The following is a 26411-nucleotide window of genomic DNA, read 5'->3' on the forward strand; positions in this document are numbered from 1 at the left end:
TCTTTGATCTTTGATCAATTAAAAATTTGATTTGTTATCAATAAAGTCAATGAATTATACATATAAATGTGGACTATTTTGATATTTTATTAGCATGTCATCAGTAGGGGTAAAAATAGATTTAAAAGTGGAATATGAATAAAAACATTGCTTATCCCACCCAAAATTACCAAGTAAGACATCATTTCCACCAAAAAAAAAAGGTAAAATCACCTGGTCTACTGAAATATGCTCTTAACTGATAACCCTATGTTCATTTTTTTGCTATCTAATCCACTTTATACTCTTCTGCCACATTAATCATCCTAAAGAAAAGTTCGTATCAAATCACTCCCCTACTCAAAAACTTTCAATGACTCCAAAGTACCTACCAAATGCCTAGTTCTAAATTAAGCATTTTTGGAGGCTTATTACCTCTACTTCCTATTTAGCTATCAATACCTAATTTCAGACATTAAGACAGAATGGCTCTTCTCCATAAATAAACTTTAGTATCCTTTAGTTACTTTTAGTACCCAAATTTTAGATTACAGTTCAATAAATTATCTTTGGTTAAGAGTTTTATTTAAATGAACTGTGTGATCTTCCTTAATCTGGTCAGGCATAAAATAAAACTAGTTATTTCTGCTTAAGTAGGGGTAAAGGGGAACATTATGTGAATAATCACTCAGCTGTTCATTTTCTTAAAAATATCATCAGGACGTGAGCTGATGATGAGTGAGATGAGCAGAACCAGAAGAACATTGTACACAGTATCATCAACATTGAGTGTTGATCTACTGTGATGGACTATATTCTTCTCACCAATGCAATGATACAGAAGAGTTCCAGGGAACTCATGATAGAAGAGGATCTCCAAATACAAGGAAAAAAAAAACCTGTGGAGTATAGATGCTGAATGAACCATACTATTTCTTTTGTTTTGGGTGCTGTTGGTTTTTTTTCTATTTTGAGGTTTTTCATAATTGCTCTGATTTTTTCTCTTATAACAGGACTAATGCAGAAATAAGATTAATGTTATTATGTATATATATATGTGTGTATAGATATATCTATATGTATATAGATATATAGATATAACCTATATCAGATTACCTGCTGTCTAGGGGAAGGGGGAGGGAGGGGAGGGAGGGAGAAAAATCTGAAATTGTAAAGTTTGTATAAACAAAAGTTGAGAACTATCTTTACATGTAACGGAAAAAATAAAATACCTTATATGTAAAAGAAAAGAAAAAAAAGAAAAAAATACCATCAGGATGGAAAAGAATGTGACGACATCACACCTCTGCTAACAACATCCATTCTGGCATTTTTGATGCATCTGTCAAGATTTTAAGATACATTATCCAAAACCTCCCATTCAATTTTACCTATTAATCAGGATAGCCAATAAACAAAGCAGCTACTGTCCACTCCGGCCTCAATTTATTCCTTCCAACAAAGAAAATCAAAAACTGCATTAAATTACATTTTGGATTACCAAAGAGGCAATGTCTACTAAGAGGCTCTTTGCCCTATAATACTTGTTTAGCTTCTCCACGGCAGGAGTTCTTAATCAGGAGTCCCCCTTTAGAATGTAAGCGAATTGACGGTTCCTTACATTTCTATTTCCAGAGCTTAACACAGTCCCTAGCACATAAAAGTGTTTAATGAATGCTTTCTCTACCTCCCCGCCCAAGGGATCCCTGGTTGGACTGGAAAGGAGGGCGTGAACTTGGTTTGTACTGTTATTTTTTTTTAATAATTTGATAACTGGATTTCAATATAATTGGTTTCCTTTGCAACCTGTGTATTTTCTTTTATGCATTTAAAGACATTCTTCTGAGCAGGGATCTATAGGGCTGCCCCAGACTGCCAAAGGGGTCAATTCCCCAGAAAAGGATAAGAGCCCCTGCTTTAGAGCTTAGGAAACCCCTCAAGCTGCAGGTTTGAGAGACCACACGAGCAGAAAAGGAGGCAGATGGTCCAGGCTGGGGGAAAGGGGGGGAGGGGGCTGGACACATTAGAGAGAAAAAGAACATGGAGAAGTAAAGCGCGAGTCTTAGGGCTTACGTAAAACAAGGATTCCTTCAACTGCACTTTATAGGATCCTCTCCCAAGGGTGAGTGTGGTGGTGCAGTCCAAGTGGTTCACGATGCAGGTGAGGGGCTTGTATGGTGAGAGTCTCCGCCTGTGTATCCTAGGCAACGAGGACGCCAAGGATGGAGACGGTGTGCCAAGTGGGACAATCCACTTGTGCTCAAGACTACTTACTATCCAGATGGACTCTAGAGCGGTTTCTGCTATTGATCTCAGGGATTCTATTCCAACCAGATGAGAGCAGCGGGGCTGGGGGGGACCTAATTCCAAAGCCAAACCCTGAACCTCTGAATGGCTTGGAATATCCTACTCGGGCTTATTTCTTAAAGTAGGACTAGATCCTTCGAGACTGAAAACCAGCAATGGTTGATCAAAGTTGATGACCTCATCAACTCCCATATATTATTTATCATCTCTGTGCAAATAACGTGTTACTTCTTCCCCCTATTTTCTCTCTCTCCTCTGTATGTGTGTGTGTGTGTGTGTGTGTGTGTGAGAGAGAGAGAGAGAGAGAGAGAGAGAGAGAGAGAGAGAGAGAGAGAGAGAGAGAGAGAAAGAGAGAGAGAGAGATACTCACTCCGTCTCTCCATCTCTCCGTCTGTCTCCGTCTCTCTGTCTCTTGTCTGTCTGTCTGTCTGTCTCTCTCTCTCTCTCTCTCTCTCACACACACACACCCTAATTAGCTCCCGGGATTACAGTCCTAATCTTTCTTTGGACCTACAATCTAGTATCTCCAACTGCCCACTGAACATCTCAAGATGGATGTACCATAGATATCTTAGGGGCAGCTAGGTGGCGCAGTGGATAAAGCACAGGCCCTGGATTCAGGAGTACCTGAGTTCAAATCCGGTTTCAGACACTTGACACTAGCTGTGTGACTCTGGGCAAGTCACTTAACCCCCATTGCCCCGCAAAAAAAAACAAACAAACAAAAACACATAGATATCTTAAACTCAACATGTCGAAATAAAACTCATTATCTTTCCCCCTAAACCCTAATCCTAACCCTACCCAACTTCTCTTTTTACTATCAAGTGTACCACCTTCTGCTATTCCTCACACTCACCACAGATATCCAATCTGTTGTCATTCTTGTTGTTTCTACCTTCACAATAACTCTGGTATGTTCATTTGAATTGTGTGAATTTGAGATTTTTTTGGTATTTAAAATGTCTTACAGCTACATAATAATTTTTTTGGTTCCTCTTTAAACATGGAAACAGTATCCTCCAAGACTGTCCTTTGCTCTCTTCAGTCTACATTTTTCTTGGAAATAGCACAAGATTTAAAGTCAGAGGCCATCTGTTCAAATATTGCCTCTACTAAATGCTAAGTGATCAGAGGATTTAAAAGTGGAAGCTGGGCAACTAGGTGGTACAGTGGATAAAGCACGGGCCCTGGATTAAGGAGGACCTGAGTTCAAATCCAGTCTCAGATACTTGACATTTACTAGCTGTGTGACCCTGGGCAAGTCACTTAACCCTCATTGCCCTGCAAGGAAAAAAGAAGAAGAAGTGGAAGGAATTTTATAAGTCATCTAGTCAAAACTTCTTAAACTGTGGGTCAGTACTATCTAAAGGGTCAAGTAATTGAATGTGGGGGGTCATGAAAAATTTGCAACAGCAAAAGGTTATGTATACCTATTTTATATACCTATATACCCAGGATCGGTAAAAATTTCTCAGGCAAAAAGGGGTCGCAAGTGGAAAAGTTTAAGCTCTGATCTAGTCCAACTCATTTTTCAGATGAGGAAACTGAGGACCAGATTGTTGAAGTACATACATAAATGGAAAATAGCAAGCCAGGATTCAAGCCCTGGTCCTATGACTAAAATCCAGGGTTCCTTTGCTCATACCTTATGAATGGGAGTTTGGGGCAAGTTATTTAACCTTTCCAAGTCTCTCTCTTCTTAATCTATAAAATGAAAAGGTTGAATAGATTACTTCTTAGGTCTATAATATTTTAAAATGTCATCTCCTTGCTTGTTGTTATTCGGTCAATCAGTCATATCCAAATTTTCATGGAACATACCGTCCATTGGATTTTCTTGGCAAAGATGCTGGAGTAGTTTGCCATTTTCTTCTCTAGCTCATTTTACAGATGAGGAAAGTGAGGCAAACAATGACTTGCCCAGGGTAACATAGCTAGTAAATGTCTGAGGTCAGATTTACAACTCAGGTCTTCATGACTCCAGGCTCAGCACTCTCTCCACTGAACCAACTAGCTACATCATCTACTTGCTTAGCTTCAGTGACAGCCTCAGTGTCAATAATTCCCAAATACACGCCTTCTGCCTTACCCTCTTGCTGGAATTCTAGCACCATATTTTTAAATCCTTATAGAGCATTTACACTTAGATATCATGTCCCATGGTCACCCTTAACCCAGTCATCTGCTTTCTCCAAACCAACTCTTCTTGCCAAGTTCCACGATTCTGGAATGGCACCACTCTTCTGACAATTTCCCAAAATGAAAACCTAGGTAGATCACGTAGATCATCATATTGCATGGCAAAGCTTGATGAAATGGGTGTCAGGAGACCTGCAGTCTAGTCTTGGCTCAACCACTAACTCTCTGTAGAGCACTGGACAAATCGCTCAAACGTTTCTGAGCTTCAGATTCCTTCTCAGATGAGAGGATTGAACTAGATGACTTTCAAGTTTGCTTCGATCACATCCACCCCATGCCCAAAGTGGCAGAGACTACAATCAGATACTTGCCTTAAACATCTGAGACCACTTCCAGTCATGCTGGTGTATATCTTGCCACTGAACCCAGATGGCTCTGGAGAAGAGAGTGAGGTTGGTGACTTTGCACAAACCCTCCCTCACTTAAATCCAATTCACTGCAAGTCATGACATCACCCCGATGACATGGTGCTCTTCAAGAAGGAAGGATAAACAACAATGAGATGAAGGAGAATTGGAGCCAGAGCAGATTAGGCTGTGACCTTGCAAGTTTTGAAAAGTCTGAAGAGACAGAGGTAAGGAGAATAGGAGTCCATGATAGGTTTTGAGAGCAGCTGAGATCAGGAAGGAACAAAGCCCCTAGCAACCTGCTTGACCCAGTGTAACAGAAGATGAATGAGAGCCACTCATCCACCAACTATTCTGTATTTGGAAGGGAAGTTGGGGGGAGGGGCAAATGCTTTGTAGCAGTTGCTTTAAATTTAAGCTCCCTCTACCCAGTTCCTGAGGTGATATAGGGGGAAATTATGCCACCCAGTATTTAGGGGAAATGTTTGAACTCTAGTTCATGTAGCATTTTCCTTTTGTAAAAGCTCATTTATGTTAATTTGTTCAATGAAACTGGGTTGCTAATCACTGATGAGTCAAATTACACTGTAATGAAGACTTAAGCCAATTGCATTAGAAAGATACCCAATCCTTCTGAAATACCCCTAGAACCTTGAGAAAGAGATGTAGTTGACTTTGCTCTTGGGTACCCTACTCATCAGTGCAATGGGAAGTGAGAGGACCCTAAAGTTTCTAAAAGCTACAGACAGATAAAAATTTGAGGGATTTCAAAAAGTCAACTTAAAAAGGCAACAAAAGGGGCAGCTAGGTGGCACAGTGGATAGAGCACCAGCCCTGGAGTCAGAAGTACCTGTGTTAAAATCCGGCCTCAGACACTTAACACTTAGTAGCTGTGTGACCCTGGGCAAATCACTTAACCCCCATTGCCTCACTGAAAAAAAAAAGGCAACAAAAAATGGATGGGAATGTATTTTGAAGCTCTGTCAGAGGATGGGGAGGGGGGGGTGCCACAAACTCTGAAACATCCCTCTGCAAGGCCTACCACCCTTCTCCCATTGGCAAATTTCTCCTGGAGTCTTCATTTGTTCAAGGAATAAGATAAGCTTTCCTTCATTCTCCTCTTAGTCTTATTCCTGACTCCCAGCTTCCAGCCAGATGCCTTCATTCCCACCCCTCCATATCCTGCTTTTCAGCTACCTTTGGTGTGGTGTCTTCCCCAAATAGAATGTAAGTTCCTTGGGTTCACCCGTCTTTCTTTTTTACTACATATGCCATGGGTTGGTCCTGAGTCTTTTTTCTACTTTCTCCATACCCTCTCTCCATCAGTAAACAACATCAGCTCCCACTGGTTCAATGATCCTCTATACCTATGCCTCCCCAAAGCTCCAGTATTGTGTCATCAACTGTCTGCTAGAAATCTCCACCTGGATATCCCATGGGTATCTCATAAGATCATGGATCCTTCAATCATACATCTCAAACCCAACACACTGAAAATAGGGTTTATGGGGCAGCTAGATGGCACAGTGGTTAAAGCACCGGCCCTGGATGAAGGAGTACCTGAGTTCAAATCCGGCCTCAGACACTTGATACTTACTAGCTGTGTGACCCTGGGCAAGTCACTTAACCCCCATTGCCTGCAAAAAAAAAGAAAGAAAGAAAAAGAAAATAGGGTTTATCTTTCCCTCAAAATCCATTCTTCTTTCTACTTCCCTAGTTCTGTTGAAAGCTCCACCATCCTTGCACTCACACAAGTCCAAAACCTCGAAATTATCCTTGACTTTTTTCTCTCCTCCTCACCCCCTCCCTATCATATCAGCTAGCTTTAGAGCCTAACTCCATTTTCCCTACCTTACCCTTCCCTCCACTCACACCTTAAGCCCTTCACCACCTGTCTCCTGGACCATCACATCAATCTCTAATTGCTCTCTCAGCATCCAGCCTTTCTCCCTCTCCAATCAATTCTCCACACAGCTGCCAACCTAATATTTGTCATAGGTCTCTCCATGCCACTGATGGAACACTATTATGCTCTAAGAAATTATGAAGGGGATACTTTCACAGAAAATTAGCCAGACCTGTATGAGCAGATGCAGAGTGAGGCAAACAGAATCAGGAGAACATTTATACAAAAACAACAGTATGGCAAAGATGACTTTAAAATGTGAGATTTAAAATTGGATATTAGATCATAAATCTCCCCTACTTAACCCTTCCCTTAATTTATCTCCCAGACTAGTAAATGGAAGAAGCTTCTGGTTTTCTAGATAGAGCCTTTATTGTATATAAGGTGTTGTTGATTAGAAGGATAGGAAAATAGAAATACAGTACAAATCGTCTTAAATCTAGGCTTAGTCTATATTCCTTATAAAAACTCACCAAACCGAAAAAGGCCACCTTTGGAGTGAGGGAGACCGTCTGTGCCGCGCCGCCAGGAGTCCCGTCAAGCAGGCAAAAAAAAGCTCCTCTCCTTCTCTCCACCCCGGAAGTCCCAAAAACCCGGCAGGCAGTCTGACATGTGCAGCAGGCGGACTGTCCATCTCCTCCCCAAAAGGGTGGTCCTTGAAAAACTGGCGTCTTTCAGTTATCCTAACCGACTGTTAAAAACTTTCATATTTTACCACAAAAATAATTAGGAAATCTGATCAGTTTAATCAGCAACCACAATCCCAGAGTGCTTTAAGATGAAATATTATGCCCACCTCTTGGTAGCAGCCAAAGGGCTCAGAATTAGATATCTCTTTAGACATAACCAATGTGGGAGTTTGGTTTGCTTAACTATGTATGTTTGTAACAGAGGTTTTGTTTTCTTTTTGTTATCATTTGGAGATGAGGTCAGTGTGAAAGGGAGATAAGGCAGATTCTTTCTGATTGAAAAAATATATAATTTTTTAAAAATACAGTATTAATAGAAACTAAGTTCCAAAAACCTATGCAAAGTCATTCCATAATTCGCACATGGTTTGACAGAACACAATATATAGATTGTCTCTGCTAATGTTACTTTCCTCCACTATCTTTCACAGTAAATTAGTATGGTCTCTTAAGTTAAGTGCTCCATGATCTTTGGCAAAGCTATGTAGCTTGTGCATGTAAAGAAGTAACAAATGCTTGTTAAGACCAAACAGATCAAAATAAAAGAGATATGCAAGAATAAAGAACAATTCTGTAAGATACCCCTACCATCTTAAAGAATGAGAATGATAGCATTTTTTTCTGACCTTTGAAAAATCCATAGGTACAAAAGATTTTGGCTCCCACAACTGTCCCTTTCCACCTTTTCATGTGCTGGGAAGGGCAATTTGGTGGTGGTGGTGGTGGTTTTACTTTCTCTCTCCCTCCTTTGGTTAGGAGAAGAACTGAGAGAGCACTGCCTTCCTCTCTTTTTTTCTCAAAGGCCTTGCTCACACTTTTTTCTGAGGGCTGAAAGGCTCAAAAAATCCCTTGATATTTATGCCTAACCAGGAGCTTCAATGCAAGGCTTGTATCTTGCTCAATGTCCATCACACAGTAGATGTTTGTTATGTTAAAGATAAGCTTTCATGAATGAATAGCTAAATAGTCATGAAAATATGCAGGTCAAATAATTTGTTGCACTTTTGTGGACTCCCTTGTCTTCCCAGATCTATCATTAATTGTGTGGCCAAAAGTCCCTTAAACTCTCTGAAAATCAGTTTCCTAATCTATAAAATGGGAATAACCGCACTTGTATTCTCTATCTCAAAGGGTGGTAGAAAGAACATTTTAAACATTAAAACACTATATAAAAGTGTGAATTACCATTATTCTCATGATTGTGAATATAAATTAGGGCACTTTATCAAACGTTACCAAACTGAGTCTTTTTCTGTGGCTTGACAGCTTATTCTTCTGCCACACTATTACATCATTGGTTTTCAAATGAATGGAAGCTATATTCATAAATTGATTTGCCAAGACTTTAAGAATATTTCTTTAAAAATATGTCTTACTGCCCATTCCTTTTTGCCTTTTCTATACATCTGGATTCTTACTCTTAGTTTAGATCTATTCCCCCCACAACATTCTATTAATTTAGTTTCTTGAACCTTTGAACTTTCAGAGCACAGTATAGACTTGGCTCAGCATGTACAAATCTGGAAGACTTATTAGAGCTCCTGTATCTCATCCCTAGGTGGTGCTGTTAATGTGCATATGATTTGTAAAGGCACAAATCTATCTTTGATATTGAATAGATTCTTCTAGCCTGGGCATTAATTCCCTTTAAAGTGGTTTTGTCTGATTTTCTAAATAATCTACAAGCAATTCCTGGGTCCCTGATATACTCTATACATTGTTATGAACTATTTTTTTAAATGTGACAAGAATATCTCTACTATTACATAATTAGAAATTATTGTTGCTATACCTTTATGCCTTTAAGTAGTCATATTTCTTAATTTTAAAAATATATTTGTGGGGTAGCTAGGTGGCGCAGTGGATAGAGCACTAGCCCTGGATTCAGGAGGACCTGAGTTCAAATCCGGCCTCAGACACTTAACAATTACTAGCTGTGTGACCCTAGACAAGCCACTTAACCCCAATTGCCTTGCCAAAATATATATATATATATATATATATATTTGTGATTCTTTTCTTTAAAAGCATTTAACAGAGGGCAGCTAGATGGCACAGTGGATAAAGTATCGGCCCTGGATTCAGGAGGACCTGAGTTCAAATCCAACCTCAGACACTTACTAGCTGTGTGACCCTGGGTGAGTCACTTAACCCTCAAAAAAAAAAATATATATATATATATATATGTATATATGCATTTAACAAAACAAATTCAATGTAACATTTCCCTAGTTTATTTTGTAGAGAAAATCATCAATTTTCATAATGCTGAATTATGAAAAAGTACATTTAGGATCACATATTTAGACCTCAAGTTTATATAACCCAACACCTTCATTTTTAGAGATAAGATCAAGGTCACACAAGTAGCAAGTGGAAAAACTGGGATTAAAATTCCAATCATCTCCTTTTTTACTTAAGGCCAACACGTCAGGGAGAAATTAGCAAATGAAAGATAGGACCTTTCTGAGTTCCTTCCAGACCTGTGATTTGATTCTGAATCATTCATTACTTAACAAATGCTGAGTAGTTTGAAGTCCTAATCTCAAATTCTTTTATTATGGTCTTTACATCAATTCAACATTGGCCAATTAAATGGTTTTGTGGGAAAGTGAAAGGAAAATATGTGTGTGTGCATGTATATTATATATACATACTATAGGTGGAAATTTTTTTTCCAGGATAACCTATACTAGAAGTTTAAGGATATGAAAAGAAATGAGCCTAAGGTGACCTGTGAAAGGACTGATAGTCAAACACTGCACCCTAGTGGCTAGGTTTTTCTTCATGGTCCTAGTGACAAAAAAAAAAGGGTTTTGTTTTTGTTTTTGTTTATTAATGTGAAATACAACACACACTATTACTGACCTTTGGAACTGAGCCTAGTAAAGTATACAGTAAACAGCCTACTCTTGCCCTTGAACCTGTTAACAGTAGACATATCCCTTGTGCTTAAAAAAAAAAACTAAATAATATCAGTCTTTACACTTTCAAACTCAGGCTGAATATTTATTCTACAGGGTTACTATTTCCAAGTAGCCTAGATTTCTAAAAGTGAGTTTAAGAAAACAAATAGGGGCAGCTAAATGGTGCAGTAGATAGAACAGGGCCCCTGGAATCAGTGGGACCTGATTTCAAATATGACCTCAGATGCATAACACTTACTAGCTGTGTGACACTGGGCAAGTCACTTAACCCCAATTTTCTTGAAAAGAAAAAGAAAGAGAGGGAGAAGGAAGGAAGGAAGTGTCATGGGGGAAATGGGGTATGGGTTGGGTTAGGGGTTGGGGTTCTTAGGAATTCCTCTTTAAAGAATTATACCCTCTTGCACACAAAAACAGTTAGAATAAGATGGTAGTTTATTTAGGGGTAAGGGAAGGGAAAGGGTGGGGAAGGGAAACCATGAAAGAAATCCTTGGACTTCTCATGGGGAGATAGGTATGGAACATGGCTCTGAGGTACCAATCTCCTCGAACAGGATACTGGCAGGTACTTTGATAGAGGACTGATGGGGGAGGGGTGACCATTTGACTGTGGAAAGTTCCTTTAGTGAGGGAAGACCATCCCCCACTGGTGGTAACTGGGGGAATTAGGGTGGCTGTGGTTCTCTCAAGCCATCTCCCTCTTCAGGATACAAAGGCCACAGCCACACCCAAAGTTATCTCCCCAGGGGTAAGGGAGATCAGAATGAAGGGTGCAGGTCCTGCAGTTAGCTCAGTCCAATTTGGTTCTGCTTATCTCTCTAGGCATATCTGTCCTCTGGTGTAGTTTCTCCAGGAGAAGATTCCTCAATGTGCCCCAGAGAACTTCTGTGGGAATTTGGGCCCACAACGGAAGGAAGGAAGGAAGGAAGGAAGGAAGGAAGGAAGGAAGGAAGGAAGGAAGGAAGGAAGGAAGGAAGGAAGGAAGGAAGGAAGGAAGGAAGGAAGGAAGGAAGGAAGGAAGGAAGGAAGGAAGGAAGGAAGGAAGGAAGGAAGGCAAATAAAATTTGGTCAACAGAAACGCAGGGTTACATGTACCAAAGACTACTAAACAAGCAGTCTCTGTCATTGTCCTGAGTAAAAAACTCCAAGAAATGATCAGTTTATTAACTAGCCTACCTAGTAATCAATAAACTGATCTTCAGTGGTATCTCTAGGTAACAAAGACCCTAAGGTAGACTCTGAAACACCATAAGTCAGGTGTACTCCTTCTGATAGGAAACTCCCCTGACAGGTGAAACTCATTCTGATTCGTTAACATTGAGGAGGTGGGCTAGAAAATCTTCAGTTCCTCCTGCTGAGAATGTGGCTTGATCACGAGACTCAGCAGCCTCCAGCAATCTGTGTAGAAGTCATTTCCATCTGGACCTTTCTGGCTAGTTTTCTCCTTCATGGGCCAGGTTACCCCAAACTCTCAAGAAGGCATAAAGGTTCTCTGGTAGGGAGAACCAGCTCAATCTAGCTTTTGGCTTTGGGATAAACAAAAACCAGTTAATAATCTGAAGGTGCCTTGGGGGCTAGGAATAATCATATCACTGGGTCATGCCCTTCAGAGATTTTCAGGAGTGGGATAGGAGGAAAAGGATGGATGACAAATTAATCATTAGTTATTAATATGATAGCATAATTTTAATTTCTCTTCTTCTTGGAGCCCCTTGGAAAAAATGTACTTGACTGCCTATAATCCAAATTTATACCACTAAGAATATTTACTTTATTCTTCCAAGTTTTCTTATCAAAATAAAAAATGTCTCCAAAGATGAGACCACTGTACTTGCTCTTGAGGGAGCCTCAAATGTTCTTGATGAAAATCTGTTTTGTCACCAAATGGGAACAGTATGTGAGTTATCACTGGACAGGAACACATCTCTGTGCCTTTTGATGGCTGATTAAAAGAACATGTTCCAGCAACCCCTACAATTAGTTTCAACTTAAGAATGTAACAAGCCATTAAACATGATTCTGATTTATACCCACACTTTGAAAGCAAAGCATTCAGGCTATATACTAATGGATCCCAATGGTTTGTAGCCAGGAAAGCAGGACCACTTTACTAGATGGAAGCTTGTAATTGCCTTGACTACTTAATGGAATCATAAACATACACCTTGAGCTGCTATTTCAGTGGAAATTCTCCAAGTACTACATTTTGTAGGGCTTGACAAGGAAAGCAGGCTCTACTTAATGTGTAAGCCCACTCTGTGAATGGGCTTATACATCTTACTCTCTAAGGCCAGTTTTTAAAAAAAATTAGTTCTTGAATTTTCTGTTTTCTTTCAATCTTTTGTATAATTTCTTCTGGGTATTCATGTATTCCTGGTGATCAGGACATTTTTTCCTCTGAGGATTTACATGGATTTGTTGGGGGGAGGGGTGTCCCTCTTCTACTCCAGGTATTGCCTGGCTTTATTTGGAGGGGCTTGCTATCAGTTCTAGAAATGAGTCTGAAGCATTAGCTGCAGGGCATTGGTTCAGGTTAGGAAATTTGGAAGACATACACATTTGGCACAGACATTCCATTAGCAGAAAAGGAAAGGAGGGGACCCCAAGCTCAGATGCTGGTTAGTAAGAAGAAGGTCCTGGTTCTACATAGCTAAATGGCCTTTTCCCTACCTCTTTCCTGCCAGCCACATCAATCCTCCATCCAGGGATTTCCCTTCTGTTCCTCCTTTCCAAGTGAAATAACCACTCTGCTGTTCTCCCTCAGCAAGCATTGATTATCTCTTGTTGTCCCACTCTGGTTTGGAATGGGTAGGAAACAGTCTGTCTTCTGTTTGCACATCAATTTGTAATAGGCTCTGACCATCTTCCTTCTCTCTTTTTCCTAGAGAAATGTCATTTCCCTTCTATAGCACTTGGGAGAATAGATTTCAAACTGAAAGATACCTTAATGTTTCATCTAGATCAGTGATTCTAAAACTTTTTTGATCTCAGCACTCTTTTGTACTCTTAAAAATTATTGAGGACTCCCAAAAAGCTTTTGTAATCCAAAAGTATAGAAGTGGCCAAAGAGTTTTTGTAGTCCAAAAACATAGATGTGGCTTGTGGGCAGCATGGATATGAACTGAGGCATGGCCCTACACTGTGGAAAGGAGAACTAAAAGGTGGTATCTGTGCCACAAGCATACCAGTTGTATAGAAGCAGGCAAGCCCAGGAGCACCACTAATGCTGGGCATTCTTTTCTCCAGTCTTGGAAAGGGGCATTGGGATAGGATTATCTATCTGTTATACTTCAAATATCTATTTAGTCTAAGGGGATGAGTCTGAGTTCAGAAGGAAAGTTGTTTGCCTGTTCACCCTTAAGCAAAAGGGTAGCCTCACCTACCTTAACTACCTTAGACCTGATCTCGCCCCGGCTAAAAATTCTTCCCTCCAAAGTCCCCAAGGATGCAAATTGGAAATCAGGGATTGTCGAAGAGCCAGATTCCTCTACATCTTTGCAGATTACAGAGTATTTCTTCTCCTTGCTGGGGTATTCTCTAGCCATGTGTTCAACAGTCTGCTTAACCAATTCAGTGGGTCATTACAGCATCAAGGTCAGCATTCTTTCTGCCAATTAGGAGTCACATTTCCTTCCATATACAACAGTATACAAAATGCCCTGGGCTTTGGGCATTAAAAAAACTGGGTTATGTATGTCCTCTGCTCAAATCCATTCAGTGACTCCTAGTTGAGTTAGGTTCCAATTCAAATTTAAGACGTCATAATCCAGCCTTTTCTCATACATCCCTCTATAAAATCTTTGATGCCAGCAATCTAAACTACTTGCTGTCCTTCACACATATCCCATACTTCCCTGCCCCCAATATCTTTGTTCCTACTATTCTCTGTACCTGCAATGCCCTCCAAGTCATCCAATCCACTCATCATATTTCCCAGTACCTAGCATGATGCTGCCAGGTTCTAGATTAGAAGGTACCTGGAGACTTACATCTAGCCAAGCCTACTCATTTTCCATATAACCTGTCTCTCCTAGTCAAGGTCCTTCCCCCTTGCCCCCCAGCTCCATACCCATGTTCATGATATATTTGAAGTAGTTGTCTATTCAAATGAACAGTTTTACCTTCCTCCCTGTCACTCACACACTGAGGTCCATCTATGTCATAGGTCCCCACCCCTTTCAGCTACACACCCATGTTCAAAGTACAGTTGAAGGTGAAGTTGAAGTTAAATGAAGTTTTTTATTCAAATTAACAGTTTCACTCTCCTCCCCCACACACTGAGGTATGTCCAGGTCAGTCCATCAGCACATGAATTTAAAGTAGAAGGCATTTAATTAAACGGCATAGTAAGGTAAACAACAAGGAAAATACCCCATAAACAAAACGGTGCAAGATCTTTGTACTGTTTGATTTAGTGACACTGGCCTCCTGGCTCTCCCATGAACAAGAGTCCACATCTCTTCTCTGAGCATTCTCTCTGGCTGTCTCCCAGACCCTGGAATGCTCTCCCTCCTCTGCTCCAGCTACTGGGATACCTGGCCGCCTAAAATCCCACCTTTTACAGGAAGCTTTTCGCAGCCCCTCTTAATTCCAGTGCCTTCCTTCTGTTCTTTTACTATTTGTAATGTATATAGCTTGTTTTTGTGTGTGCACACATGCATGTGTGTGTGTGTCTAAAAGGGTATGTTAGGGGGAAAAAAAAACCCAAAAATAACATTAGAAATATGGACTAGGGAGTCAACTGGACAACAGCTAAGCAACAATCTGCTCTTCATTTGGTAGTCAAAGTGGAATCACTTTCATTGGGGGGGGGGGAAGGGCCAATATTAGAAACAATGTCAGTAGTGGAAAGAATGGGGTGAGCAGTGTCAACTAGATTTAAGGGGGTAGGTTAGGAGGGCACTCAAATCTAACCCAGGCTAGAAGTAATATGGCTTGAACTAGAATGGTGATGGTGGGGATATATGAAAGCAGTCCAATGGAAAGAAAGCAATAGATTCAAGAAAAAACTTGACTACATAGTGGATTCAAGGGACAAGGGAGAGGAAAGAGTCAAAGGTGATTGAAATGTCAAAAATCTGGCTTAATGGGGAAATGATATTGCCATTAACAGAAATAGTAGGGGGCAGCTAGGTGGCGAAGTGGATAAAGCACCAGCCCTAGATTCAAGAGGACCTGAGTTCAAATCTAGCCTCAGACACTTGACACTAGCTGTGTGACCCTGGGCAAGTCACTTAACCCTCATTACCCTGGGGGAACCCCCCCCCCAAAAAAAAAAACAAATAGTAAAGTTAAGAGGAGAAGCTGGTTTCAATGTGATTTTCAAGCAAAAGCTGAACGACCAATTATGGAGTAATTTTGCATTGGGAGTCTTGGACTAGATGCCCATGGTTTTAGAATTGGATTCATGAAGACAATACAGAGGATATATGTGGTGGCATAGCCTGGATTTTCTGTAACTAAAATGAACATGTCACAGAGTAAGAATACTAATTGAAAGTTGCTGATAGAATCATAGGAGGATGGTGCTGTTGGTCAGGTCAAACAGGCAGCTGTGGGCAAGGAGCAAGAATTCAGAATCAGAAAGTGCTGCTGGGGCAGCTAGGTGGCACAGTGGATAGAGCACTGGCCCTGGAGTAGGAGGACCTGAGTTCAAATCTGGCCTCAGACACTTAACACTTACTAGCTGTGTGACCCTGGGCAAGTCACTTAACCCTAATTGCCTCACCAAAAAAAATTTTTTTTAAAAAGTGTTGAGGACACAGAGTACCTCAGAAGTTCTCTGGGATACATCAAGGAATCTTCTCCTTGAGAAACTAAACCAGAGGATAGATATGCCTAGAGAGATAAGCAGAACCAAATCAGACTGAGCTAGCTTTGGGACCTCCACCCTCCATTCTGATCTCCCTTATCCCTAGGGAGATAAATTTGGGTGTGGCTGCAGCCTTTGTGTCCTAAAGAGAGAGATGGCTTGAGAGATCCATAGCCACCCCTCACCCAATTCCTCTAGCCACCACCAGTGGGGGATGGTCCTCCCTCACTAAAGGAACTTTCCACAGTCAAATGGTCACCCCCCCACCCCCATCAGTCCTCTATAAAAGTGCCTACCAGCCTCCTGCTGGAGGAGATTGGTACCTCAAAGCCATGTGCTTTGTGCCTTTCTCCCCAAGAGAAGTCCAAGGATTTCTCTTGGTTTCCCTTCCCTTCCCCCTTCCCTTCCCTTCCTTTGCCCCTAAATAAACTACCATCTTATTCTAACTACTTTTGTGTGCAAGAGGGTGTAATTCTTTAAAGAGGAATTCCTAAGAACCCTACCCCTAACCCAAACCCTACCCCATTTTCCCCCATAACAAAAGAAAGAAAGAGAGAAAGAAAGAAAGAAAGGAAGGAAGGAAGGAAGGAAGGAAGGAAGGAAGGAAGGAAGGAAGGAAGGAAGGAAGGAAGGAAGGAAGGAAGGAAGGAAGGAAGGAAGGAAGGAAGGAAGGAAGGAAGAAAGAAAGAAAGAAAGAAAGGAAGGAAGGAAGGAAGGAAGGAAGGAAGGAAGGAAGGAAGGAAGGAAGAAAGGAAGAAAGGAAGAAAGAAAGAAAGAAAGAAAGAAAGAAAGAAAGAAAGAAAGAAAGAAAGAAAGAAAGAAAGAAAGAAAGAAAGAAAGAAAGAAAGAAAGAAAGAAAGAAAGAAAGAAAGAAAGAAAGAAAGAAAGAAAGAAAGCTGCTTCTGAAGGCTTGACTAGCCATTTCCTGGCTGGGTGACCTTGGGTAGATGATTTAAACTTTCTATGCCTCTATAGCTGGCTCCTCTGCGGTTTCTCCCCCTTGTACTTCTCCTCAGCTTTAGGAGTAAAAGAAGCATTTTCCCCTAGCATCTTACAAGTTGTTCTCTAGTTGCATTTGCATGATGGCCCATCGTGGCCTGTCTTCCACCTGCATTGACATTATCTTCTGGATCTAGGGACCAGAAGGGCACCTGCCTCTTCCATTTGCCTCTCTCACAGCTAGGAATGGTTAAAGAAATTACCTTGGGTAGTTCCTTGGAAAACAACCACCTCCACCACCACCTAGTAGAGTAACTAGGAACTCCACCTACTTCTGGTGATTTGTAATCCCTGCTAAATGAGAAATCCTCGCTAAGGACTACTGCTGTGCTGCTCTTGAGCCCTTATTTTCATTTTCAAAGTGTTTTTTAAATGGCTGTTCAAATGCATCTTGGAATCACAAAGCCTATATCTGATCCTGTAAGAGATGCTTGCTAAAGAAGACCATTGTCCTTCACACAAATCAAATCAGATCTAAATATTGGAAAGATATCAATTGCTCATGGATAGGCAGAACTAATATAGTAAAAATGACAATACTACCTAAATTAATTTACTTATTCAGTGCCATACCAATCAGACTACCTAAAAATTATTTTATAGAGCTAGAAAAAATAATAACAAAATTCATCTGGAAAAACAAAAAATCAAGAATATCCAGGGAAATAATGAAAAAAAATTCACAGGAAGATGGGTTAGCGGTACCAAACCTGGAGCTTTACTATAAAGCGGCAGTCATCAAAACTATCTGGTACTGGCTGGCTAGGCACAGGAAATGAAGTAGTAAATGACACTAGTACTGTAGTGTTTGATAAACCCAAAGACTCCAGCTTCTGGGATAGAAACTCAGTATTTGACAAAAACTGCTGGGAAAACTGGAATGGTAGTATGGCAGAAATTAGGCATAGACCAACATCTTACACCTTATACTAAAAAAAGGTCAAAATGGATACATGATTTAGACATAAGAGGTGATACCATAGGTAAATTAGGAGAGAAAGGAATAGTGTACCTATCAGATCTTTGGAAAGGAAAACAGTTTATGACCAAACAAGAGATAGAGTATATTATAAAATGCAAAATGGATGATTTTGATTATATTAAATTAAAAAGGTTTTGTACAAACAGAAGCAATGCATCCAAAATTAGAAGGCAGGCAGAAAGCTGGGAAACAATTTTTATGGCCAATACTTCTGATAAAGGCCTCATTTCTAAAATATATAGGGAACTAAATCAAATTTATAAGAATCCAAGTCATTCCCCAATTGAGAAATGGTCAAAGGATATGAACAGGCAGTTTTCTGATGAAGAAACCAAAGCTATCTATTTCCATATGAAAAAAATGCTCTAAATCTCTCATGATTAGAGAGATGCAAATTAAAACAATTCTGAGGTACCACCTGACACCTATCAGATTGGCTAAAATTACAAAAAAGGAAAATAATAAATGTTGGAGGAAATAATAAATGTTGTGGAAAAATTGGAACACTAATGCATTGTTGGTGGAGCTGTGAACTGATCCAACCATTCTGGAGAGCAATTTGGAATTATGGTCAAAGGGCAATAAAGCTGTCCATACCCTTTGACCCAGCAATACCACTTTTGGGTCTTTTTCCCAAAGAAATCATGGAAAGGGGAAAGGGACCCAGATGTACAAAAATATTTATAACTGCTCTTTATGTGGCGGCAAGGAATTGGAAGTTATGGGGATGCCCATCCATTGGGGAATGGCTGGACAAGTTGTGGTATATGAATGTAATGGAATACTATTGTGCTGTAAGAAATGATGAGCAGGAGGAGTTCAGAGAAACCTGGAGGGTCTTGCATGGGCTGATGATGAGTGAGATGAGCAGAACCAGAAGAACATTGTACACAGTATCATCAACATTGAGTGTTGATCTACTGTAATGGACTATATTCTTCTCACCAATGCAATGGTACAGAAGAGTTCCAGGGAACTCATGATAGAAGAGGATCTCCAAATCCAGGGGAAAAAAAAAACCTGTGGAGTATAGATGCTGAATGAACCATACTATTTCTTTTGGTTTTGGTGCTGTTGTTTTTCTATTTTGAGGTTTTTCATAATTGCTCTGATTTTTCTCTTATAACATGACTAATGCAGAAATATGATTAGTTTTATTATATATATATATAAAACCTATATCAGATTACCTGCTTTCTAGGGGAGGGGGGAGGGAGAAAATCTGAAATTGGAAAGCTTGTATATACAAAAGTTGAGAAGTATCTTTACATGTAACAGGAAAAAAATAAAATACTTTATTAATTAAAAAAAAAGACCATTGTCTTTAAATCATCTTCTAGACATCTAGAACCTATGCTCCCCCACCCCCATCCCTACCCCTAGTAGATCCTTGCTGTGGGGAAGAAAGCCACTCCTTTGAGAAGAAAAAAGTAATTTTTTCTTGTGGGAAAATAGTCACAGAAATTCTCACACGCAGTTTCATTGTTCTGCTCGGATGCTATCTGATCCAAAAAATCAGTTTCATTCTAGAGTTAAAGACCATAACAATCAAAAGACTCTCTCAATAATGGAAGTAAAGCCAGTAGGAAAAGAAAAGCTTGCAGGGCTGTTAGTACCGCCCTCTGAGATCGGTAGCAGATATTCCTCCCCCAGGGAATTATATCACCATCTATTGAGCACGCCCTAATTTTTGGAGAGACGATTTTTGTGTTGCCTTTAACACACTTTTCTAACCAAAAATACTTCCAGTCTGATTGGGACTATAGTAGAACGTAGTCGAATCAGGGAGAATGTAAATCTAGAACCTATCTTTGGACTAATTTTTTTAAAAGGGGGGGAGGGGGGAATAGCCTGAAGTACCACTGGAGATGAAGCGACTTGCCTAAGGTAACAATGTTAAGAGATAGGATCTGAACTCACGTCTTCCTGACCTCAAGACCGGCACTCAGTCCATAAAAATGAAGTTTATGATATTATTTGGGCTACCTATCTCAGAGGGTTGTTTTAACAGCTGAAACTTCTACAAGACTTTACCTGAAGTAAAACTTTCGGGACACGAGTATATAAAAAGTTCTTAATCTGGGTGCCATGAACTTAAAAAAAAAAAGCTATTTCTTATAATTGGTTTCCTTTGTAATCCTACATATTTAATTTTGTGCACCTAAAAACATTGAGGAGTCCAGCGGCTTAGACAAAAGGGCCCATGATATCCACACAAAATGTTAAGAACCCCTGACCCAAACAAATGCGAATTTATGTTCATTTGCACCCTGTGCTAATCTATCCTACCCAAGTCCACATTCTAAACAGAACATTTTGGGAGTTTTTTCTAGGGGACATGAGCTCATTGAAAAAAGAGCGGAGTTTCAGATGAGTGGAGTGGGGGAGAAGTGGGGAGTGGCGTGGGCAATCTGGAGAAGGCTGAGTTGAAAGGAATCAAACATCCAACAGGCACAGAAAAATGGGACACTTGATTCCGGTCTCCCGGCTCCCGACACTCAGAGTAGCAAGGGTGAGGGACGGTTCCTCTCCTGTGGGCTTTGCCCTGAAGAGAGGACAACACAATCGGAGTCCAGGAAGATACTGGAGTGAAGAGGGGGCTCTAGGCATCTCGGACAGTTTAATGGCACCACAGGGCAGCTGCAGTCCCCTGCACCTCTCCAAGCACCCGGAGTCCTATCCCTGGAAAATTCTGGCCCCAGTTCTGGTCTTATTCCTGTCATTTTTCCCGGTCTTGGCTCCTGCCAGCCAGATAAGACGTTTCCCCACCCACCAGCTTCCCCCTCCAATCGCAGCCCAGCCTCACCGGTCTCCCGGGGTTACAGAAACGCGTTCCTTCTCCCGCGCCCCGCCCTCCTTCACCTCTTCCAGCACCAGACTTCATCCCCGTTCTCGCGAGAGGTGGATGTCTGGCCTCTCCTACTTCCGGTTCATCGGTCCGCTGCGGCGGCCGCGGCGGCTCCTGGACCAGATGGTGCTTACAGGGTGCGCCGAGCTCCGGGGAGCGGCGGTGAGACCCAGGCCGCAGAGGACTCGGTTTTCCGGGCCCGCTGTTTGGAAGAGACCTCTCACCCTCCCTGTGACCCGAGCTGTTGGTCCCGCCGGGACTCCAGCCCGCCCCTTTGCAGCGTAAACACCCGGTCGAGCCGCGCCCACCGCAGGTCCGGCCTGAGCGGCCGCTGCCCGCCCGACCGTCTCGTAGCCGCGGCCCCCGCGCCCTGGGGCGGCCCAGGCCCGGCCTAGGCCCGCAGGCGGTGGACCCCCTGGAACCCGCGCCGTGTTGCCTGCGTGGAAAGGAAACCGAGAGCCACCCGCGACAGACTGTCTTCCTGCCGGGCCCGCTGCGAAGTCCCTACAAACCGGGTCGCGGTCCCCCGGCCTCCACCCGCGGGGGAGCCTGTGCACTTGTCCCGTGCCCGGGACTGTCAGAGGGTAAGGGGAAAAGCCTGAAAGCTACCCCCCCAACCCCCGTTCTTGAAAGCTTTTGTTTCTAGAATGGAGAAACATTGCCCACGTTCCATCTCTACCCTGTAAATAATGTCATCATCGAGGGAAAGTTGGCCAAGGAAGCAATAGTGGTTTGGGGGTTTTGCTAACGAAATCAGTTTAGCGAAGTCAAAGTAAATCCTTTATCAAGGCTGTTCGTAATGATTGTTTTCTATTAACAGGACGTTTACAGATGACATTTAAGTTCTTTTGCTACTAAGCCTTCAGCAATTATGGCAATACCCTGGAAGAAAGCCCTTCTGATACTTCTGACATCCCAAGCACTGTCCTTAGTGAATAGCATTGAGGAGGAGGAAGTACCCGAGGAATGGATTCTACTGCATGTGGTTCAGGGTCAGATTGGAGCTGGAAATTATAGCTATTTGAGACTAAACCATGAAGGGAAAATCGTTCTTCAAATGAAAAGTTTAAAAGGTGATGCAGATTTGTATGTATCTGATACCACTCTTCACCCAAGTTTTGATGAGTATGAATTACAGTCTGTAACTTGTGGCCAGGATGTTGTTTTCGTGCCCGGACACTTCCAGCGCCCCGTGGGAATAGGTATCTATGGACATCCGTCTCACCTTGAGAGTGAATTTGAAATGAAAGTATATTATGATAGAACGGTTGTAGAATATCCACTTGGTGAAGCAACTTATGCCACAGATGGTAAAGCTACAAGCCAAAAGCAGCCTTATACACCAGAGGATCCGTCTCAAGATGAAGAATCCATTGTTTGGACAATAATAATTGGCATTTTGAAACTAATACTTGAGGTTCTTTTTTAATATCATTGGACAGACATACACTGGAATACAGTACTCTTAACCTGTGAAGTGGATTGTGGTTTGCTGTGAACATTGCTACTTTTTATATGTTTCAGGAAATAGGGTTCAGGGTACCTTTTCTATGGTGGGTGGGTGGGGAAAAAAAGCCATATTTAGTTTTGTATTGTAATTCCCCTCAAAGTAAGAGCAGCAAGCACAAGATTTGTAGTTTTCTTTAAAGAAAGAAGAGTTCATATAAATGGAGAATGTACAATAAAAAATGCTTAGACTTCATTTAACAGTTTGTCAGGTGATTCATTAAGTACAGCAGCGGTCTTATGTAAAACTTCATTTGGATGAGTATAAATTTTATTAAAAAATTATTAAAATTTAACTTTCTAAAATGTTTACACTACTTAAAGCAAACTACTTACAGACCATTATAATGCATAAGTTAAGATGATCAGTTTTTAAATGGAGAGTAGTCATGTATCTGAAATAAATCCCATTTTACCCAAGAAATAATAGTACCACATATTTTGCTGTAGTCTCCAGAAGCTTTACAGAGAAGAGGCATTAGCAACATTAACTTAGTGAAGCTAGAAATACCTTTGAGCCCAGCATATGCTTCCAGACTTTCTCAGGAACCATAAAGTTATCAATTTAGCTGTGGTAATTGTTGTCACCTAGGGTTATTCTGTACAGTAACTGAAATAGTGCTGAGACTTAATGGAATCACAATTTTAAAACTGGAAGAGGCCTGAGAAAGTTTTCTAGTTCAGAGAAGCTAAAGGATTTCTTGGGAATGAAGATCACAAAGCTAGTTAATATCAGGCCACTCCTACAGAGCCCCAAGTCTCCATCCAGTTCAGCTGTGTTAATTAAAATTAATTACATTTATTATATGCTTTAAAAGTTGATCACTGAAATATATTTAGTCTAAAAATTGCAATTTCCCTCATTTTATCCTGTTTTATTTGTCACCTATGGCACCAAACTACTTTTTTAACTTAGTCACAAAATCATAGTTGTTAAAACTATCAAATTGTACATTTGTAACCAAATTCAAGCAGTAGTGCATAGTTGAATATTTAAAATAGCAGGCAGAAAAAAATCAAGGAAACTGTAAGTTTTAGGCTTCTTAATGTGACCAATTTCTAAAAATTAAGTTTCCAACATTCCTTTCATTGAATTTTCAGAAAGGTGATTTTTATATGTTATATAGGATAATTTGTAGATTAAGTTAAAATTAACCTTATAGAGAAGTTAGCTATCACTTTCTAGAAATAAATCAACTTGTAGAACTTAAGTACATAGTTAAAAATTGAAAAATGTTTTATTGACAACAATATAAGGAAGTGTGTTTCACAAAGTGGTAAATTAATTGGCACCAAAATTTTCACAATGTGAGTAACAGTATCAGGGTAAAATTGTAATTTTATCCCTCCTTGCTGTTTTTTCCCCTTCTTCCCCCTCTCCTGGGTGTTGGGGGAGCTCTTTGACAACAATCACAAATCCAGCGACCTAGGAGAAAGATTGTTGATTAATATACAAAGAATTTTATTTGTAACAACATCTAATTAATACATCTTTAAAATTCTTTCTCTTATATCAAGTCACTAATGATAGTCCTTGACCAGGGAGAAAATGTCAATTAAGCAGAAAAATATGACGTTGCCTTAAAGAAAAAAACAATTTTCAACATAAGAGTTTCTATACAATAGAATTCAGTAAAACAAATTATGCAAACAGATTGAATTACTGATGCTACCTTTAGTGCTACATTGTTGCATGGACCCAAAGGAATGTTTTAAGCACTTTCAGAAATTATCACTTTTATAAAGCTCAGTAAATAAAAATAAGGCTTTTGATTGAATTCTGCTTCAGTTGTCCTGTTCAACTTTCTTGTGGATTACTGATGTGCTTGTCTCCATAGTATTCTAGGTGCATGGCTATTCTATTTTCACATCACTTTAATGCATCAAATGTGTAATTGTACCTTAGCACCACGCATGAATGTGCTGCATTCTATACTTATTACTACAGTACCTGAAATAAGATACAAGTTGCTTAGCTCTTCAGTGTAATTTCTGGACATCTTTACTTTCAGGCATATTTTACACTGAAATTTTTGGAAAATTATACAAAAGTTTTTAAAATTACATGAACCTAAAAAAAGGGGGGCCACTAGGTGGCGCAGTGGATAAAGCACTGGCCCTGGATTCAGGAGGACCGGAGTATTAATCCAACCTCAGGAACTAGACACTTACTAGCTGTGTGATCCTGGGCAAGTCACTTAACCCTCACTGCCCCGCCCCCCCCAATTTACATGAACCTAAAACAATTACACAAGTATTTGGTTTGATTTGCATCAAGTTACCATAGCAAAAGGTGTATTACTTAACTTTTAACAGCATTTGAAACTACTGTGCTGCTTCAATAAATTATTCAGATTATATAAACATGTATGAACTTAAAACAGCATTGTCTCATTATATTAATATGAAGCTAAAGTATTAAACTATGCAAATGAAAGTTTACCAAAATAAAATTCACAAGGTTTTGAAACTGATACTCATACTTTGGCCATTTCAGAACTGACATTTTTGAATAACATTTTAGTGTTTAGATTCTACATTTCAGAACAGATTTTCAGAATGGTTTTAGTATAGCAGTTCTTATTTTGCCAGGTAAATTTTTAGTAATCCTTTAATTGAAATCTTACCAAATAACAGTTTGAATAGAATTGCCTAAAATACTCCATGATGAATAAATGAAGAATATAATTTTTGTAATAAGCAGTTTTTATTCTATCATTGAGTATTTTGTAACTTTCAATACAGAATGGTCCCCTGGTCAACAATTCAGTGAAATTGTCATTAGTACCTAGACTTAGGACTGGAGGAAATACAAAGAAAGGCATGGCCTCTAACTTCACAGAGTTAATGATAATCTGCATATTTTTACTTAGTCTTGAACATTAACGTTGGAAAGTCCTATTAAAACAAAATGCTAAGACTGATTTTGGTTGATTACCTGATGGAATAGCACCGAGCCCCACACAAAAAGTGTGATAACCTCTGTCACATACATCACAGAACATCATTTCTTCTTCATGGTGGGGCTGTCCACATATAATGCATGTTTTACATTCCATACACTGCCACGGGTAGGTCTTAATTATAGAAACGAGCTCCATAGTCATGTCCAGGCAAGAAGGGTGGCCTAAATCAAAACCAATATTAGTAATACTTGACACAAATTTCACATTTTAAATGTTTTACTAAAATAAACACTGATTTAATTTTTTTTAAAGGAAAAATGTATTATGTTAAGACTGTCTGAAGGAAACTAAACCTTGTATACACTTTTAAAGTATTCTCTCTAATTGATACTTTTAGCTCAACAGAGAGGAAAACAAACTTTTTCGAAACAATGAACATTGCACTTAAAAGTTTAAGAGACACATCAATACTTACCACTATTATCACATTGGGAGCAGTGTATAAGTGATTCAGCCTTTCCTTTCTTGTTGGACTCCTTACCCTTCAGACAAATCCCACACATAGCATTTGGAATGACCTTTGGCTGGAAGGGTAGAAGAGGGCTATAAATTCATGCCAGAAGAACTTAGTATGGGTTTAAAAGGAATTTTAATGAATCTCCTTATTTTTACTTTGATAATTTGCTAAAGAGAAACTTGTTTGTAGGATATAGCTCCACATATGAATAGGTTTGCAACATATTATAACCTACTGAGGTCTTGGTTTTTAATTTTAATTGTAGGTTAATAATATGCTCATGTTAAGACTGAATGAAGTAATTTACACTCCTCAAGTATCAGCAGAACTAAATTTGTATGGACTTGAAGGAATACAATGTTGCACTTTCCCCCCTTCCAATTAACACTGTAAAATTTCGGTAAAAAAGTGAAAATGTTATATGAAAATTATTCTTCCCATTGCTGATTAAGTCTTGGGTTTTATAAAATGTCCAAGTTAATGATAT

The 26411-nt window shown here is 40.0% G+C and overlaps 3 protein-coding genes across 6 annotated transcripts in view; 1 reads left to right on the forward strand and 2 right to left on the reverse strand.

The window, feature by feature from the left end:
* WDR27 (WD repeat domain 27) overlaps positions 1-2147 on the reverse strand; it is a 164267-nt gene extending 162120 nt beyond the window's left edge. The window contains exon 1 of the mRNA XM_044003517.1: positions 2053-2147. The gene's annotated coding sequence lies outside the window, so the exon portion shown is untranslated. The remainder of the gene's footprint in view (positions 1-2052) is intronic.
* An 18924-nt stretch (positions 2148-21071) lies between these two features.
* On the forward strand, positions 21072-24279 carry C4H6orf120 (chromosome 4 C6orf120 homolog). Its single transcript, XM_044000943.1, has 2 exons — positions 21072-21579; positions 21816-24279. Exon 2 carries the CDS (start codon positions 21867-21869, stop codon positions 22422-22424), a length of 558 nt encoding a protein of 185 aa, XP_043856878.1. The 5' UTR covers positions 21072-21579; positions 21816-21866; the 3' UTR covers positions 22425-24279.
* PHF10 (PHD finger protein 10) overlaps positions 23714-26411 on the reverse strand; it is a 33367-nt gene continuing 30669 nt past the window's right edge. For 3 of the 4 annotated variants that reach the window (XM_044000941.1, XM_044000940.1, XM_044000942.1), the window contains 3 exons: positions 25883-25991; positions 25440-25628; positions 23714-23927 (listed from right to left, as the gene is read on the reverse strand). In XM_044000941.1, coding sequence (XP_043856876.1) covers positions 23842-23927; positions 25440-25628; positions 25883-25991 — 384 coding nt within the window. In that variant the 3' untranslated portion in view covers positions 23714-23841. Of the gene's footprint in view, positions 23928-25439; positions 25629-25882; positions 25992-26411 lie in introns of those variants that run through there. The other variant, XR_006356285.1, reaches the window with a different exon arrangement.

This window comes from Dromiciops gliroides, chromosome 4 (assembly GCF_019393635.1).
Source record: "Dromiciops gliroides isolate mDroGli1 chromosome 4, mDroGli1.pri, whole genome shotgun sequence".
Taxonomy (NCBI): domain Eukaryota; kingdom Metazoa; phylum Chordata; class Mammalia; order Microbiotheria; family Microbiotheriidae; genus Dromiciops; species Dromiciops gliroides.

What these genes read in the sequence shown, in the direction of transcription:
- C4H6orf120 (XM_044000943.1), top strand. Translation starts at nt 21,867, where the DNA reads ATGGCAATACCCTGGAAGAAAGCCCTTCTGATACTTCTGACATCCCAA.